General features: G+C 33.1%; 1 protein-coding gene across 3 annotated transcripts; it reads right to left on the bottom strand.

Moving 5' to 3' along the window:
• Nucleotides 1–434: 434 nt before the first annotated feature.
• Nucleotides 435–19,199, bottom strand: LOC126741051 (uncharacterized MFS-type transporter C09D4.1-like). Of its 3 annotated transcripts, XM_050447328.1 has the most exons (12): nucleotides 18,994–19,199; nucleotides 18,300–18,404; nucleotides 17,731–18,117; nucleotides 17,342–17,496; nucleotides 15,215–15,368; nucleotides 15,048–15,150; nucleotides 14,696–14,924; nucleotides 1,449–1,583; nucleotides 1,178–1,392; nucleotides 1,020–1,126; nucleotides 852–962; nucleotides 435–775 (listed from the first exon to the last, which is right to left on the bottom strand). In XM_050447328.1, the coding sequence occupies exons 4-12, from the start codon at nucleotides 17,454–17,456 to the stop codon at nucleotides 466–468; spliced, it is 1,479 nt and encodes a 492-aa protein (XP_050303285.1). In that variant the 5' UTR covers nucleotides 17,457–17,496; nucleotides 17,731–18,117; nucleotides 18,300–18,404; nucleotides 18,994–19,199; the 3' UTR covers nucleotides 435–465. The 3 variants fall into 3 exon arrangements, with proteins under 3 accessions (XP_050303285.1, XP_050303287.1, XP_050303286.1); XM_050447330.1 differs by lacking the exons at nucleotides 17,342–17,496; nucleotides 17,731–18,117; nucleotides 18,300–18,404 and having other exon boundaries at nucleotides 18,994–19,196; XM_050447329.1 differs by lacking the exons at nucleotides 17,731–18,117; nucleotides 18,300–18,404; nucleotides 18,994–19,199 and having other exon boundaries at nucleotides 17,342–17,638.
• Nucleotides 19,200–19,695: the final 496 nt, after the last annotated feature.

The raw sequence follows: 19,695 nt of genomic DNA, 5'->3' as shown, positions 1-19,695 counted from the left end.
TATATTGCAAAATGCAGTCATCTTTGTTTGCAGGGTTGCATGTCACTTTCATAAGATATTTTAAGCATATAATTAATACTTTGGCCATAAAGAACCTAAAATGTATTTATTTTAAGATATTAATATTTCGCGCCTTATAATAATGGCGGGTCTGTCATCGTGGCTAACAGCTCACATTGCTATTGACTCATGTCAACTGTCATGAATATTGTTTCTCTTGTATATAGAAGATATAGTATATAGGAAAAAATTGAGTATTAAACGTTTAGAATGTCTAATTTTTTAATTTATTGCATCATTCACCCTCATATCGCTTCTTCTTTCATTCAGATGTCAAAGTCATCTGCTTTTGTCATTTGTCAAATTTATTGCAAAATATGGTATGCCTCCATATTTGTTTGCAGGGTAGGCCATGCAATAACTAATAAAATACGTTAAGGATTAACATTTTTATTAAAATATCCACTAACTAGATTCACTTTCATTATTTCTTTCACTAGACACTTCTGAGTGTCTTAGATTGGCATCCCTTCTTTTCAAATCAGAATTAACCAATAAAATAAAAACAGAAGATATTACTAAAAGAATAAAAAATATAACATTTGTCCATACATAACCTATACTATCAAATGCAAGTTCAGCACAAACAGTTATAATAAGAGCTAATATATAATAGGCTGCATTAAAAACCGAAGAGCTGCAGCCTTCGGGTATGGGATATGTCACTTCCACAAGATATTCTAATCCTATAATGAATACTGGGGCAATAAAGAACCTGAAAAATTACAAAATCGGTTCACACTCTTATTTATTATATAAGGCGATGGTGATAAGTAGTTCACAAAACTTACCCAAACAGTGGCATAATTATGAAGGTAGGTATTCTACTTTGTAATACAATAGACACTGTTACTGGGATATACATGGCAGCTGAAAATGCGAGAGCTGCAAAGCTAATACGCCTAAAATAAGTCAACAATTAGTCAAATCAAGACTTCAAAAGACTGCCTTTTATTTACTTAAAATGATGAGTCTTATCCAGTAATACTCCAAATGCAAGACTACCAATACATCCGCCAAATATTATTGATAGAAGTCCTATCACTCCAATGTCATTCTGTCCATTCTAGGAGAAAAAAAATAAACATTCAAGAGAGGAACTTAAAACTGAACTTACCGGAAAGAAGTTTAAGTACATCTTGTTCATGACCACCCCAAAACAATTCCACACCCCATTAGCGAGACCCAAAGAGAGAACGATCCACCAAAAATTCTTATTTTTAAATATTTCGATCATGTGGTTTTTATAAGTCTTAAAGCTGCCGCTATCTTCAAGGGAAATTAGATTTAATTGAGATTGGCTCGGAGCAACTGCTGGCTTGGACCTGAAGACTATAAAGCATATAATGATGATTATTAAAGATATTTTACTTTCAAAAAATACTAACATATCAGTACCAGTATAAATATTACACCAGTAATTATGGCTTCAGATAGATACATTTGAAAGAAATTATTTTCGTTTTTATCCATTTGTTCGGTTGAGATAGCAAATGGTGATATCACACATCCCAATGCTGCGCCTAAAAGGTAGAAATTTATTGTTAGCTCTGAAAGATTGAGTTTCACTATCTTGGCATGGCTTTATATCTTTTCATCTACCTACAACAAAAAAAAACATTTTAAAAATCAGGTCACTATATACCATGCTTTTCTTTGAAGTCCCCCCCCATTTATTTTTTGAACGGGTCAAAAAAAATTTTTGAAACTTGGCATAAGTAAATTGGTCTATAGATACTATTTTTCACTGTAAACTAGGTAGTTGTAAATTCCAAGATGGCGGCTGGGCGACATCTTGAGAAAAAATTTTAAATAGAAAGGGGGGTCGTGTGGTACCCCATTTTAAAGGTCTCAATGAGTACTTTATAACCCTGAAATATTAGACCCATATCTTAACTCGTTTCAAAATGGCGGCCTAATAAAAAAGTATTTTTTTTTATTTTAACGTTTTACATTTTTATGATTTTTGAATAGGTAAAAATCAGTGTACGAAAATAAATGCGTCACTATTTTATTTTGACATAAAAACGACAGTTCTAAATGTCAAAATAACACATAAGCGCCATCTTGAATAAATGCATTAAATAGAAATCTTGTGTTACCTCATTTAAAAGGTTTTATTGAGTACTTTTAATATTTATTACATGGACTCGGTGGACTCCGTTTTGACCTGTCTAAAAGTAACAGCCAAAAAAATAAACTGTTGCTATTTTATTAACGTTTTTAATAATAATATACAAATAATTTATAATTTTTGAATTTTGGATTTAAAGATTAACTTTTTGGTTTCTAAAGACTTACTGAACCGCCCTCGTATGTCACATTTCACGTTAAAGGTTATTAAACATTATTTAGACATTCCAAAAACCAAATAGCTATTAAAAAAACTGGAAAAAAAATTTTAAGATATTTTTCCTTAACCGGTAAATTACTCTTGTATCGGTCATTGTTATATATTGTTTAGTGTGTTTGGCAGTTTGAATTTATTGTTTTTTTCAAAATGGTTAATTCTCGTCCATTGGAGGAAAAAGTAGAAGCAATTTTTATTTATGGAGCAACGCGTAATTTTCATGAGACTGAAAGGGTTTTCAACGAACGTTTTCCTGATCGTCCTATTTGCCGTAAATATTTAAGGGAACTTGTAAATAAATTTACAACTACTGGTACTGTCCAGGATAAAAAACGCCCAGGCCATATGTCTATTTCAGAAGAAAAGCAAGTCCAAATAATTGGCGAAATAATAGAAAATCCCCAACATTCTACTCCAACTGTTGCTGATATCTGTGAAGTTTCAACTTCGACGGCCTGGAGAGTTTAAAAAAAACATAAGTTTCACCCATACAAGATCCAAATGGTCCATCAACTGACTGAAGATGATCCTGACCGAAGAGTGCAATTCTGTGAAATTATGGCAGAGAGAGTAGAAAGGCAACCTACGTACGTGCGCAACATTTGTTTTAGCGACGAATGTACTTTTTTTTTAAATGGTAATGTCCACAGACAAAATTGTCGATATTGGAGTGATAACAATCCACACATTTTTCGTGAAACCCGATCTCAGTATCCGCAAAAAATCAATGTATGGGCAGGAATATTAGGGAATCATATCGTAGGGCCGCTGTTTTTAGAAGAAAATTTAACAGGTGAATTGTACTTAAATATGCTGGAAAATGCTATCGATCCTCTCATAACAGAAATTGTTGAGGCTAATGTACATGAATTTGACATGGAAATTACATTTCAACAAGATGGTGCTCCTCCGCATTTTGCCAGGAATGTGAGAAATTATTTAAATGATAATTATTTTGGTCGTTGGATAGGTCGTCGGGGTCCTATTGAATGGCCAGCTCGGTCACCAGATTTAACGCCGATAGAGTTTTTTTTGTGGGGATACCTAAAGCAAAAGGTATACGAAACAGAACCTGCCTCAATTTTTGAGCTACGACAAAGAATCACTAACATTTGTCAAAATATTGAGGCAGATGTATTTGAAAATGTTCGACGTGAATTTTCAGATAGGTTATTTATGTGTCAAGAGGTACAAGGAAATCATTTCCAGCATCTTTTAAATTAAATATTGTTTTTCTTTTGATAAATTGTTTATTTGCTAATTGTAAATTAGTATTTCATTGTATTCTATTAAAAATGTTAATAAAATCGCAACAGTGTATTTTTTTGGCTGTTACTTTTAGACAGGTCATTGAGACCTTTAAAATAAGGTACCACACGACCCCCTTTCTATTTAAAATTTTTTCTCAAGATGTCGCCCAGCCGCCATCTTGGAATTTACAACTACCTAGTTTACAGTGAAAAATAGTATCTATAGACCAATTTACTTATGCCAAGTTTCAAAAATTTTTTTTGACCCGTTCAAAAAATAAATGGGAGGGGGACTTCAAAGAAAAGCACTGTATATACCACCATATTTTGGAATCCATACGAATGATTAATGATTAGGGGAAAAAATAGTGTAATGATCTTAACCGTTGCCGCCAATATACCAGCTGTTTTCAGTCATTCGGGAATCATCTCGATGATACGATCGACGGGCATAACGTGCGACATCCCTGGAGAACGTTAGTGTATCTTGCGTAACAGTGGTCTAGCTGGTATAATAAGGAACCCTCGCCGATAGAGTTCAGGTCGGAATATTGGCGCGACTTTTAAATCGAAATAAATAATAGTAAATAAATATTTTTAGTAGTATTAAGTAATCGTGTGTAGTGTATGTGGGTAATAAAACAACTGATTAATTTTATGCATCGAAAGTTTTAATTTATTCTGAAAGGGACAGGTTACTCAGTTTTTCTCCAGAGTGTCATAATATGGAAGATTGTTTTAGAAAAGATGTAAATATCCGCAATGTCAAAATAAATTTATATTTATTTAATCACTTCGACGAGTTGCGGGGTAGCCCCTTTATCAAGAACTCTTTTAGTATATCTAGGTTTTAGTATATCTATAAAATCAATAAGATTTTTTTTAGTCTGATGAAATAAAACCTATTCTAAAACTTACGTCATTTTCTCAACAAATCGGAGAAACAAAACGGCACCATTTTGAAGTTTTTTCTGAAAATTGTATGAATCGTTTTTGTCCTTTAAGTAAACTCCAAATTCCAATTTATTGTTGTTTTTGTTTTCAATTTATTGATTTCAGTGAAAGCAAATGTTCTTTGATCGTAGTCTTGAAATTGCACCGAGTCTTGTTAATATATGTTGATTCACAATCATTATATTGAAGGTGATAAATGCCACTTTTACATCCTGTTGCTACCTTGTCTTGGAGTTTTAAAAATATAGACTTCAATTGGAAATTGGATTTATAGCTGATTTTAATTATTTTCGAGATTTTATAGGAGAATATTTATTTATTTATTTATTTATATTCATCTACGGTTCATCCAACACTTAGCAACACTTATTCTTTAAAGTTAAGTTATCTGCCTTATGCAAAATCCATGTAAGGAATTCATTTTGCCCATCATTTGTTGAATGGAAGGTGATATTGAAGATGCAAGTGTGACGATTTTGCCTGGTCGCAACATTAAAGTTTATGTTGCCCAGAATCTCAGGACAATCTATACGAGAATTGAGCACACCATGTAGAAAACACATGTCCAGCACATCCCGCCTATGTTATAATGTGTATAGCTTGAGTATGGAAATTCTGTCCTGTTTAGGCAAGTTGTCCTAACTGCTAAATAGTAGTTTTGAGAAATCTCTCATTTTAGTGTATTTGTATGCATTTTGTTTACTTATTTAATCCAAATATTTTTTTCTGAAATATATGGTAAAAAAAATAACACTATACGTCAATTTAGGGTTAGGTTTATTAACTAACTTTATTCTCTAAAATATTTGTAGTTAGGACAATTTAAACTACAGAAAAATACAAAATCCTAAGCTCAAATATCACAAGTGAAAAACAAATAATACCAAATCAAATAATAGCAACTCTAGAGCCTAAAACAACTTAAACAAAAATAGATGACAAGGTACATATACAGAGTGTTGGGTTCATTATTTGCTAAATTGAATTAGCTGAAAGAAGAAGACATTTTTTAACTCTTCTTTCAGCAAATTAAATTTGCCAAATGATGCACCAAATAACCTGTAATTTTTAAAACTATTCATTTTCAGTTCATGTCACCAGAATCATCAATTATTGAAATCGGTAGATTTTCCCAAAATAAAAGCCTGTTTGGTGGTATATGAACCTTTAATTTACTGGTTAAGTTGTTTTTTTCTAATTAAATTAATTCCCTTAGGAGCATTTCTTTATTTTGGGGTAGTTAGCTTATATTTGCAAAACTTATAACTAAAAATATATTGTCCGACTGCTTAAGTTCATCAGAAAATTTTTCTTTATAATATAAAAACTTCTCTTTCAAAATTTATTTGAATTATATTTTTTAAATAAACGCGGTCATTAAGTTTCTGTGGCTATGGCTTTGAAGTATAATCAGTAAAATTTAAAAAATTATTCATAGTCATTTTGAATTGAGTCTCTAAAATCAGTAAAATCATAAACTTTTTTCTTTTTCTTAAGGGACAATTCAACTTGGTGGTGAAATGAGTCTGCTGACATGAACGTGTGACCGGGTTCGAAATATTTCAACTCTAGTACTTCCAAAGCAAGTTCCTTAGAATTAATAACATATATGAAAAATGATGATAGCGACCAATTTTTATTTTGGCTGGAACAATTATCCAAGCAAAGTACAATTTTTTTTAAATCTCTATTGGCCAAAAAAAAAGCATAAAACATAGAAATAATCTCATATCATAATAATCTATGCATTAATCTCATAATATAATCTCATGCATTGACCGTCCTGCAATGCCCTCATGCCATATGATAGCCCATGGATTATAGCTACTTTTGCTACCAACAGGAACGAAACTTTCATTGAAGGCAATGATACGTGGGGTGAATACAATTTCCTTAAAGGTGTCCAACCGAGGCAGCATAATTACCTAAAAATGTTAATATTTAGAACCATTAAAATCCAGCCAAGTTACACCTTCTAAAGATCGGCAGATATAATCAGTTCCTCAATGTTTTTTTCACTTTATGTATCACTATCATATTCTTTTTCTTTCATCGGAATCACTTTCAGGGTGAGATACTAACTCTTTATGGATCTGAAATTTTTCACAACTCCAACATTCCTCGTTACCAAGGTTTGCAAATGAAATGTGTCACTTGGTAGGTATTTACGGTTTGGTGCATGCTCCCTACGATAGTGGGATATGGTCGCTCCAAACGAATTAATATGTTCAACTATTGTGACTCTATCAACTTTATTGGAAGCAGGGTGCCCTCTTTTATCAGCATCAGGTTTTAATTTAGGAGGATTAACGCTTCTTTCGTTTTTTAAAATGTCATTTGTTTCTGAAAAACCAAGAGTTTTTAAAAGAAATACCTTGCACCCATTTATGGCTTCACCATTATTATTTTTTTTAAAATAGGTATATGTGTAAGTTCTTTTTGAATCATTATATTTAGCTGTATGCCTCTTTTTTTATTGATTTTTTAATGCAGCCCCTAACAAACAAGTTTTGTTAATTTTTTGACATTTGCCAGAATTGCTCATTAATATTTTTTTGCCTTTCAGAAGTTATGTTTTTATAGCCTTTTAAGTGACATTTACAAGATCCCTGGACAAAGATGCTGCATACTGCTCCATTTAATTTTCGCATCGCAGGTCCTTCATCATATTTTTTTCTTTTTTGTAGCGAGCCATCTTTCGTGTACAGTTTCCCCTCAGCTATATTAATTGCATTGTCTATTATCTCTAAAACTAGGGTTGATATTAATTTTGGTTTATCGAAATAATCATCATTTATATTAATATTAGTATTGTCTTGATAGTCCTGGGCTTGTTTTATGACAATATTTTGGAGAATATTAATTTTAGGAGGAATTTTAACGTCATCATCATTTGATGATGATTTTGATAGAAAAGAAAAATCTGTATCATTATCAGATGATTCAGAAAGATATTCTGGATCATCGTCAGTATTAATTTTAACACATTTTGATTTTTTTGAGGAAGACATCTTATCAGAAGCTGTTTATTTAATGACAAAGTTAACATAAGCTTCGATCTGGTATTACCAATACCAAAGTTTACAGAATAGAATACTATTGTATATTGTATTCTATTCTGTAAAGTTTGCCAATACTGCAACTGGCTAAAACATTTATAAAAAAAAAACATGTCGATAATAATTAATAGTAATACTTAAATCTTAAGCTATTAATTACTTACCGTAAATATCTATTATTTATTATATAAATATCTTGCTCGTTTACACTTACTTATATCCAACTTATTGTTTAATGCCTTTAATTTTCTATTAAACTTTCGCGAAGTTGGTTTAACATAAACCGATTCCAAGCGATTTATCGGTTTTAACGGCGGTTAGGCCCTTGGTTCACCTTGAACAGTCCCTTTATAACATAACCAATCGTGTCCGCTTGGACGTGTTTGGTTGAAGTAACTTCGTAATTTGTCAGCTGTCGCTATCATTATTTTGTTTGTTTTTAAATAATACCCCAGACGCCAGTAATATAATATGTAATTAGTTCTTAAACATAAATATCAAAAAAGAAAACTTATTAGCCATAATAAATTTTGTGTCATAAAGATGACACAAAATGATTTAAAGAAAAAGGAAATAATTTGTTGTTTGTTTTTATTTTTTCTCGCACTTATTTCAATATCTTTGACATTTGACGTTCAGAAAACAGCTCCGGACGTGGGTAATTACTGTTCCAAATTGATGACGTATAAAGGGCTAATTGGTGACGTCACGTATCTCATTTATATGGACGTGCTTGGACGTGTTTGGTTTGGAAATCTGTCAACCGTAAAAATAATTGTCATGCTAGGCAAATTTGTCCTAGGTGAAGCAGTTAGGACATTGAACCTTAAGATATCAGTTATTTTGCTACAAAAATATGTCCTATATGTACAGATAGACATTTTCACGTAGTAAAATCCATTTAAGACAATTCGTTTTAGGAATCCTTGCAGTTTTTGTATTAGGCCAAAATGAATAGTACTATTTCGGGTATTTCAAATACACATAGGACTTTCTCGTTTAGTAGGCCGAAATAGGCCATTTACGTGCAAAACCGTCTTAACCTTAAAAACCATTTTTTGCAGTTAGGGCAACTTGCCTTAGCAGGGCAGAATTCCGCATAAGTAAAATTTTCTCTAACTAAACCCATCCTAGAGGCCGCCACTCTAATGAACTTCCGCTGCACCCTTTCAATACATTGAACATGCACCTGATAGGATGGTTCAGAACACACTACAGAACAGTATTCTACTATAGGTCGAACCAAAGAGCAATATAAAATCTTTATACTTATTATTTATTTATACATATTTATGTAGTATTTACCGAGATTGCATTAAAAAGCTCGGTCAACTCAATATGATAAGTATTGCTTTCCACTTTATTTTGGAATTCATTTTGGAATTCATCCCAATCCATCCACGCTAAGCCGTCATTAATTTAAAATAAATAAATAAATAATATCTTTATTTAGCAAGAAGCTACATTCAATAAAAACATAAATGAAAAATAAACTAAAACTGTAAGTTGATTATAACTGTATCAGGACACTCCGGTTTGTCCATGGATGGTCTCGGTAATCCAGAAACATCATCCCGGTTCCAGAAATATCCTGTCAGAGGTAGACCATAAATTAAAACTAGACTTAACCTAAGCATTATTTCCTTGCCACATTTATTAAAAGCACAGTTAATTGTTGTTTGCCTTATAATAATAAAAATAATGTGGACCCAGGTTGATTTACATAAAATATTACATAAATATTTACATAAAATTACTATTTCTAAATTCGTAAACATACTTGTCACAAATAATATTTTTAAGTTGTTGCATAAAACAAACATAATCGAGTACAATCGCATTATGATGAAGACTATTTTCAAAGATATTATCAATAGCTTCTGCTAAGATTATTCTGTCGAAATAACTAAACACTTAATCTAACATTACTCCTCTACTATTAAAAATTGTATTATATTGTAAAAGAGTCATAAAGGCATAACTACTTGCCACAATTTTGGCTCCCGATGTCTCCGGACAGTCCACAATAAGACGGAACTCATCCAAACTCCACTAAGCCTCGGGTAGATTGTAATCACCAATGATGTTCATCTTAGCTTCCGGATATGAATCTTTTAGATCTTCTTCGCTGTCGCAATGCCTCTGATAGATTTCCTCTCTTGAAGCCGGCGGAATGTACAAACACCCAAACACCCAGGATTCTGTGCCAAGTTCTATCAGGACAAATACTTGTTCTATGCCTTTTTCCTTCAGCTCGATACTCCTAACTTTTAAGCATTTTCTGGACCCTAAAGATGTTGAAATCTGCCAAACTGAGCTCTGCATCTGAGAAATCATCACTCAGCCAGGATTCACTAAAAGCCAAAATGTCATAGACACCCAAATTAACTGCCTGATGAAACGATCGCAATTTGGATTTAAAACTACCCGCATTCTGATAATATAGAACAAGAACGTTTATTAGTATTATTATCGATTACTTTCCTCTTTGGTCTGCCGCTACTTAAGGAAAATCCTGTGACCCTGCTGACATAGCATCATTTTTGATATAACATTTCCTGATGATCACTCCTGTTGGCCAAATGGTAGGATCCATAACTAAATCCTTTTCGCTGAAATTTGTAGATACTTTAAAGGACAAATTACGGCCTTTTGTAAGTTAACTTTCTATCAGAATGTCATCTTTGACCTGTGGCCAACGGCTGCGAACATGGTCATAAATAAATTCTGGCGAAACACCAAGTTTAATGTTACCAATATATATGAAGACTTTATCTGGAGAGGGTTTGCTTTTAAACTCAGCTCCAAAGTTATTAGAAAATGTTCCAGTACCTCTAACGAAATGTTACTTTGTATTAGGTGTCTTTGTGAAAGCTTCGTGCGGCGTTTTGACTGCCGCGTTAATATTCAAATTCGAAATATTAGGATCCCTGTTACTTCTTTGCTCCACGTTTGTATGATTAACGGCTACGGAGTTGCTAGCCATTGTTCTGTAAGAAGAAGAAGAGGCAATGACATCTGACAATGACTTATCAGGACCAGCTGATCTTTGCTTATTTATGTTTTTAGAGCGTACTTCCCGCCATGAATTAGATTTTTCCAAACGTTGTAGTTTTTCTTCAAGGAAGACAACTTTTTCCGTAAGCAGGTGTTTATTTTCAACCAAGAGGTGGGTGGTTCTTATCTTGAATTTCTAAAATCAGACTCTTTAAAAAGTAACAGCGCTATCTGTAGGTAGGTTAGTAATTTAGTAAGGTTAAATCGCTTTTCTATGAATGGGAATCGCAATCCCGGCAGGAAGTTCGTTAAAACTCACAACGCGTATTCCCTTTACTCGTACGGCACACGCGACATGAAAAATTGCGTTACACACCCTGCACTTAATATTTGCAGTCGCCGAACGTTCACAACTTTCACATTTTTTCGCACTTGAAACGTCGTCTCCCGCCATTTTTTCATGAAATTTAATTAAAAGAGGACCTATGTAGTTTAAAGATAGATATCTAGGCTGTTGCCAAGGTGCTATAGACTCGCCTATGGAGGGAAATTATATCTCTTTGTAATTTTCTACATTTTCGGTTTAAGAGGCCGTCTGATGAGATGTGTTGTGTATCTGCTGCTTGTGCTTATCTGGTAAATTATATTTCTTTATATTATGAAATTATTAGGAAATAACGGTTCTTGATAATGAAGATCAATATACATTTATTTTGAAATTGTACACATTTGAATCTTATTGTAAAACAATCTTCCATATTATCTATCACACACTTCACCCTGGAGACAAACTCAATAAACTGAGAAATGCCCTTCAGTACTTTTTCAGATATATGATCAGATTTTACATAGGATTCCTGAAGCAGAAGATTTAACACTAAATGTCTGAAAAATAAACTCACTTCCAACTTCATTGAAAATAAATTTAAAAGTAAGTACCGGATTTCTTATACGTCCAAAAATAAGCTTAATGACCTGAAAAACCACATCCAAAAAATTGAAAGAAGATGCTGGTGTTCAGAAAAGGAAGATCTATTCGCAATTGTATTTTTACCATCTTGGCCTAAAAAAAATGAACCCTATGGGGCTCACTAACTGTACTGCCTCTTTAAAATCTAGAGTTGATGCAGACAAAAGAAGACACTACCAAGAACTTCAGAAAAAGCTTAAAGTTCTCAATAAAGGAACTCAGGAGACAAGAAACGGCACTACTTTATTCTAAGGGTCTCAAGTTCAGCCCTGAATATACTCCAAGTAAAAAGGATGCATCATCTCTCCTCGCAGATATCGAGCTCGCCTTGCAGACTACACAAAATGATATTATCAACCCAATCAGAGGAAGTTGCCGTCAAAAAGTCCGTAATCTCAAATCCTATATTTCCAGATCGAGAAAAATAATCTCGACTACCAATCAGAAGTTACTGAGTAATTAAAATCGAACAAAATGATTTGGTAATAGGAAAAGCAAACAAGGGTACTTGTATGGTCTATTAGAAAAATCGATTATATAGAAAAAGTTGAATGGAATCCGCTTTTGAACTTAGTTGAACAACTTTCTCAGAAGCTCCCTCAAGGTTCGGAATCAATTCAGCATTAAAAACATACTAGAATTAGTACAAGATTTGAATGGATTAAAACTTCCAAATCAGGTTCTCCTAGTGTCATTTGACATTGATAATATATTCCCTAGCATACCTCGAACCCATGTGAAGCAAACAGAGATTTGGATCATTCTCTAAAACAACCTTCCATACGAAACGAATAGTATAAAAGTGCTACAATAGGGTAGTACATTTCTGGGAAATCAATCAACGTGCTATGAAATTTAGACAATTCTATACATTACGTTTTCTGAAGAATTCCAAAACAAACCTTTCTGTATTTTCTAGGATAATCTCATCCTAGATCCCTCTAACAGCAGAAGATATTCTTGGGATATATCTTTTAAAGGCTAAGTATGCAGTACCTTACTGACATCAGGTAATGGAAGAATATACATTCAGGAAATTTTTCAGATATTCGATACTATCTTCTTCTTCTCATTGCACCATCTTTCTTTGAAGGTTGATGATATAACTGGCAATATGTAATTACTTGTGAAACAGCTACTTTGAAGATTTCAGATGATGATTTACTGAGCCATCGGCGTAGGTTCTTGAGCCATGGCTTCTATTGTCTTTTTCCTATTGACCTTTTCCCTCAATTTTCTCCCAATGACCGACCGAAATATCTCATATCTATCTCCTCTCATTATATGTCCAATATACCTTAGTTTGCGCTCTTTGATTGTTACCAACAGCTCGTTGTTTTTCTGCATTCTATTGAGAACTTCGGTGTTTCCTATTTTTTCTATCCAGCATGTGCAAGGTATTTTCCTATAAAGATACATTTCGAAAGTCTCAATGCGTTTTTCTAGCGATGGATTGAGGAATACATAGCAGCGTAGTATTCGGATTCTAAGACTTAAATCACGCCTAACAAAGAAGTTCTTTATGCCGAGAAACGTTTTCCTGGCCTGTTAAATTTGTGCCCCTTGATATATGAAGGATGATACTTGTTCAGCGATTTTATTGTGTATTTGTGGGGCAGCTGGTGTTTGCACTTTTGAGAAAACCATAAGTTGTGTTTTGGGGATGTTTATATGTAGACCGTATAACGCTCGCTGTACTTAACAATAATATTTACAAATAGTTGGAGTTCAGATAGGCTGCTGGTAGACTGTATCGTCGGCACATCTTATATTTTTAATTGCTTCTCCTTTCCTTACGGCTCTCTCCTCTGTCACGTTGTTCTTCACCCGTGCTTGAGCTGTCTGATGACAGTAAAGTTCTGTAATGATTTATAAGTCGCCTTCACCTACGCCTGTTGCTAGTTTTGATATTGCACGCAGTCAAACGCTTTGAGGTAGTCTATAAAGCAGGCGTATATTTTTCCAATTCTATAGATGTGTTCTCTTCGTGGAATAAAAGTTATAAGTTTTCAGCGATTACCCACAGCCTTTCCATCTTTCTGTATTATTATATTATTTATATTTATATTATTTATATATTATATTATATTATATATATATCTGATTTCCCAGCATCTCTCCGACACCCAGTATTCTCTGCATTTCCTACGAATAATTTTGTTTAACCGTTGATTGATTATATTTCTGTTTTTAGGTTCTATTTCTATTTTTCGATCAACGATAATGATTTAAGTCTTTGTATCTATCTTCGCTTTTTGTTTTGTGCTCCATCTTCTCTTCCATAATTTTTAAAATCTCGTCAGTCATCCCGGGTTGTTTTCTCGTGTGTCTTTAAAAACCAATATCTTGTTTGTGTTTCTTGAAGTGCGAATTTGATCACTACCCATTTCTCTTCGATTATTATGCTCGACTCGATCTTCTGCATTCTTTCTTCGATACTCTGGGCGGCTGTTACCTTCATCAAAAAAGTCAAATGTCATCTCCATAAAACTTCAACATTTGCAAAACCAAACTTTTAGTTTTTTTTGAGCTAATCAATTGGTGTCTGTAACAATAAAAAAAGACATTCCTGGGGTATCAGACCAATAATCCTTGTAAATTCTTGGTTCGTTTTAAGATTTCTGGGACATTTGGATAAGATTTGATGATTCACTTGTTTTCTCATATTATCCAATTCAACCCCAACAGACGTTAAAAAACTCTTTTCGTTGCCTTCAAAGTTGCGACAAGGATGGAACTAGCGGCATACACAACTCAAGACATCTCAGCGCACACGTGGAAGACTGGCGAATGTTCCGGAACAATGATCCTAATAAGGAGCCCTCAACACTAGGCGGCCAGTTCAAATCTGAATATTGGAGCGATTTTTAAATCGAAATAAATACAGTGTAAATAAATCTTTTGACTACTCTTAAGCCATTGTATTCAGTGTTTGCGTATGTAATAATTGTGTTATATAAGTGTGTAATAAATCAGTTGGCTATTTTATACTAAAAACCCTATGATACAGTCAAGTCGAGAGGTGGATGTTGGACAACGCATTTGGAGAACTTACCTAATTGCATTCCCAAAACGGCAATTGCACATGCCGTGGAAACTTCTTCGGATCCAAACCATACGGTAGCCAAGTTCGAGGGTAGACTGTAGATCTGCACTTGCCCGATTGCGATTAGCACCTGTGCCAACAAAATCAACCAGAATCGGTCCGGTTTCGCGCTGAATACTTTCATAATATTGCCGGCCAGGGTTAGGCCTGTGCCCGTTATCACAGTTACTTTTAAATTCTAAAATCCACGAGAAAAATGAATTCTCCATTAATAGTCTGGACCAGCGATGTCAGTGTTGGCTCATATTCAACACATCTACTAGTTAATTTTAGTTTTTTGATAGTATATACGGATACTTACATATATTTCTATAAAAAAGCTCACAGGAATAAAAAATACTATGTAGGCCATGTAAAATACCAAAGTGGTTAGGTCAACGAGTAGATCTTCAACTTGATAAAACCTAAAATATGAATGAATCAATGAAACGTTTATATACAGCGTGGTCGTAAAAACAGTAAACGTACTCGGAAACTGTCGTCGCTATTATACTGAACTGCAGAAGCTGCATGCTGTTAATGATCGCGACAAGTACAAATATCGTCAATATAATCCATCTGTCCTTAAACAGTTTTATTTCAGGAATGTCTGTGGGAGATTCGTTCATTGTAGTTGCTATGGCTGAATTTAAAGAAAAAATACGTTATAACTAGGAAAAGATAAATACAGTCTTTATATAAGTTGATTAAAGAGAGCAGTATTTGTTGTTTCAGCTAAAAGACTAAAAGGGAAATAAAATACTATTAGATTCCAACTAGAGTGTATATATCCGGTACTTACTTTAATAATAAACTTTTAAGGATACAGATTATAAATGATAAAAAATGTGATTCTCTCAATCAATGATTTTAAATCTGTATTTTTTCAAATAGATAAGATTGTTTTTGTCAGGATTTTTTTACAATAGTGATAACATATAAATTAATTATAAAATTCTTAACCATATAGTATATATGAGGCGTCTCACTGCAAAAGGGGCTATATCCACTTCCGCTAATTTCTCAGGAGATGCAAAAAACTGTAGCAACTAAAGTATAGGTAGCGAAACCTATATCATTATTATAAATAATTCATAGCAACTCATAATACTAAAATAAGCAGCGAAAATAATTCGAAAATTCATGAAAAGAATGCTATTTATTTTTAAAATTTGGATATAGGGCCATTTGCTGTAACCAAATGGATATAGGAACCTTTGCCACAGCCACATAGGATATAGGCTTTTTTTATATAATAATGCAGTTTTAATGAATAACCAAAACGCCTTTTATTTTTATTATTTAAAGGTGTTTACAAAAATTAAAAACAAAACTGTCAAAAAATGAAAACAAAACTAAATTATTAAGAAACATAATAATATTTTGACAAATTTACACTGGATCAGCAAGTTGCTCATTTTCATGTTCCTCACAAAACTCATCTTCTTCAAGATCTTCTGCTTCATGAATTGCTGTCATGGTTTCCAATTCCAACACATTTTGGTAGAAAGAGCATTCCTCCATTGTGGTCCAGGTTTCGCCAAAGTGTTTTTTCAGAAGATTCTTAATATCTTGAATCTTTACTGCTTTAAGTGCCACTCCTATAGGTATCTGACCTGGCAATGTAGCAGATTTAATTTTTATCCCTTTTTTTACCATTAATTTTCCAGTGGATATATCGCTATTATAAGATGTTTTTCCCCGGAGCAACACATTTTGCTGTGCAGATTTGGTAAGGATAAAACGTTTCGCTTCATTAAATTTAAAGTGCCAGGATCCAGTTTTTTTAAAGTAAGTTTCTGCGAAAGTCTTCCAATCATAAATATTTAAGTCAGGTCCTGGCCTAAAAATAGTAGAATGCTCTGAAAAAACTGTCTCATATTCTTTTGGATTTATTATCACTGGTAACGTAATTCCTTTTCTATAGAAGCAAACACGCGGTCAGCGGGTAGGAACGAGTGTCCAGTAATAGGAAAAATAATAGTGCAGCATTCCGATCATAATCGAGTTACGATTTTGCCCACCGCATCCATCAGCATACAACCTTATTGTAGAAACAGATGCCAATAATTCGAGGATCGACAATTGATGAAATACCGCGGAAGCAATTTCATTAGCACTCTTTTTATGCTCGTGCTCCATCCAAGTATAACAAAATACATTTTCAGGAGACAAACCGCCTTTTGAGCTTCCCTTCACAATGGAAAAATTGTAAATATAAATTTGTCGACTATAGTATGGCGTCTGATCTTGAACTTTGGGTAAAACTAAATTTTTTTGACAATCAAAACTGAGTGTTAAAAGATCCTCTCTCTTTTCTTGCAGTTTTCTAAAAAAAGCTTTATATCGCATTTTATGAAATGCCATGTCAGTCATGAATTTATTTTTCGTTTGGGCATTGGTTTCATTTTTAACTTTACCTTTAAATTCAATACATTTAGAGCAGGCATCTGTGGTCGGCGTGCCAAAGCCAATGTTATATTCAGTGGTAAAAATCTTTTGAAAAAATGTTTTTTTTTGATTTTAATAATTCGTCAGGCTGTTCATTATTGTACATTCGATATAATTTATTAATACTTAAATATCCAGACAAATATCGTCGGTTTGCAGACTTACCTCGAGAATAATGACTTTCACAGCATTTCAATTTTTCTATAAACCCTCTAATAACGGTTTTCTTCCTGTCATAGAGATGATTAGGTCTTGCTCCACCTCTCCTATCCACTGGCATTCTACCCGTATTTATAAATTTTCGAGCTAAGCCTTGAATTCTTTAAAAACAAAGGTAAGGACACAAAGTCACGGTCTCATCAAATCCAAATAATTTCTTAAAAAAGCTTAAAAGCTACACGTGTTTCGCTACACGTAATCTCATTACAACTCTGTTGTAATGTCTGTGTAGGTCTAGGCCTGATGATGCTCCGACAGGAGCGAAACAAGTGTAGCTTTTAAGCTTTTTTAAGAAATTATTTGGATTTGATGAGACCGTGACTTTGTGTCATTACCTTTGTTTTTGTTTTCGTTTGGTCTCTTAGAGAAAAATGGATGATACGTTTCTACTTGAATTCTTTTCCGTGAGATTTGAAGAATATCAACAAAGGTTTGCTGACATACACCTAAACAAAACTTCTCCATGCCGGAAACTCTAATGTAGTAGTTTGTACTAACTTTCTTTGTAGATGTAGGCTTCTTTTTAGGACGTGGTCTTTTTGCAGTTGTTACCTTTACATGTTTGATGGTAAAAGCATCCTGGGAGTTCTTCTCGCGATTTGCGTAAAAATTTGCATGAAATTCTTTGATGTCATTTGATCCTCATTGTTAGCCCCTTGCATTTATAAGACTTGTTCAAATGGTCGCAACGAGGATATTCTGGTGGCCCTGGAGGATCGTATCTGAAATAATAAAAAACAAATTTTAAAAACCTATATAAAATTAATCAATTCTTTTTTAAACGTTAATGTTTAGAGTGTATTAAATTATCTGTAAATTTTAAACATTAAAATAATAATGCCTGATTTAAATTAATACATATTAAATTTATATATCGCTAATTTAAAGAAAAAAAATAACCAACCTTTTAGATTTTGCTAGGTTTCTCTTCCACTTGCGACGATCTCCAGCAGTTCGCCTAGCTTTTCCTGGCTCTGATGGAGTTATACTCTCATTCATGGTCACTAAACTAAACAAACTTAATTATTTATAACAGTTTGTAATAATATTTATGCAGGAGCAAATTAATTAATAAGCTCTTCCTGGGACAAGAAGTAAACAACAACTAAACGGTCTTCGAAGAAACTTTTTATTTACGCGGGAACTTTCTAGCCATTTCATTGGTTCATTGGATATAGGCCCGTTTGACGCGATCAAGTCGGTTAATATGGAGCCCTTTGCCGCGACACCTGATATTTACTAGTAGTTTTATATGGGATAAAGGCATTTTTGGTGTATCAACATTTTAGCCACCTATCAGGCGGATCAAATAGATATAAAATTGACTTTTAGCTCATTTTTTTTTAAATCGGATATAGGCACTTTTGCTGTGACACGCCTCAATTATCTATTATATACACATATATATTCACATTCATACGTAATAAAAAAAATGTCCCTATTAATAATCATACCTATAATTATGAATTATGGGAAGGATGTACGTAATCATTTAAAAACATCAAACAATGGTTTACTCGGAACCCTTCATCATGAATAAAATAAATTATTTGCTTCTGTAAAAATAATTAAAATAGGACAAAAAATTGAACACTTACTTTTAAAAAATATATCCTAAACCTTGAAACCAAAGAATCACATCACTTTTTAATTATTTAAATTTAGGAATTTGAACGAATTTCATTAAATTTCAGCGATGTTTCACCCATATAATATAATCAAATCTAAGATAAAACAAACATTTTCAAATAAATTTATATTTAATTCAACTTGAAGCGTTCGTCAAGTGCAATTGATAATTTACATTATTATTATTAGGAATTTCTTATCAATACTTTGAATTATCAATGTTCAAGGTATGTATACATATGTATATGATAGCCGCCGTATAAAGGAAACAAAGTCGATCACAATAAAAATTATTAGAAAAGAGGTGGGGAGAGAGAAGCGAGTTGATTTAACCGCACGACCATCATTATAAAATTGCAGAACTGATGCATTAAAAAATCATTTTTTCACTACATCATCAGCATTGACGTAGGGAAAACATATAAGGAAAACGTAGTATTTTAAAAGTCCAAATTAAGACTTTAGAAATGGGTAAGCATGTTAGGGGATACGTTGATACTATGGAAATAGACCATGCCCAAGAAATTTAAAAAATCAGTCTGTTGAAAATCAATGTCAAATTAGACTATGTAAATATCTAAGCATGTCATTAATAGATGCTTTATAAAATATTTTTTCGTAGTACGCCAATACTTTTGATGACGTGGAGAGGACATGAATTTATGCCTAAG

This window comes from Anthonomus grandis, chromosome 10, assembly GCF_022605725.1.
Source record: "Anthonomus grandis grandis chromosome 10, icAntGran1.3, whole genome shotgun sequence".
NCBI classification, from domain to species: domain Eukaryota; kingdom Metazoa; phylum Arthropoda; class Insecta; order Coleoptera; family Curculionidae; genus Anthonomus; species Anthonomus grandis.
Note: the sequence above shows the minus strand (reverse complement) of the source record. Positions and strands in the feature narration are given on the sequence as shown.

Bases quoted from the DNA above. Each gene is read 5' to 3' on its own strand.
- LOC126741051 (XM_050447328.1), bottom strand. From the start codon at position 17,456: ATGCCAGTGGATAGGAGAGGTGGAGCAAGACCTAATCATCTCTATGAC. The intron at 1,393-1,448 runs GTTAGTATTTTT...TATGCTTTATAG, and splicing joins ATTTATACTGGTACTGATAT to TCTTCAGGTCCAAGCCAGCA. The intron at 963-1,019 runs GTAAATAAAAGG...GACTTATTTTAG, and splicing joins GATAAGACTCATCATTTTAA to GCGTATTAGCTTTGCAGCTC.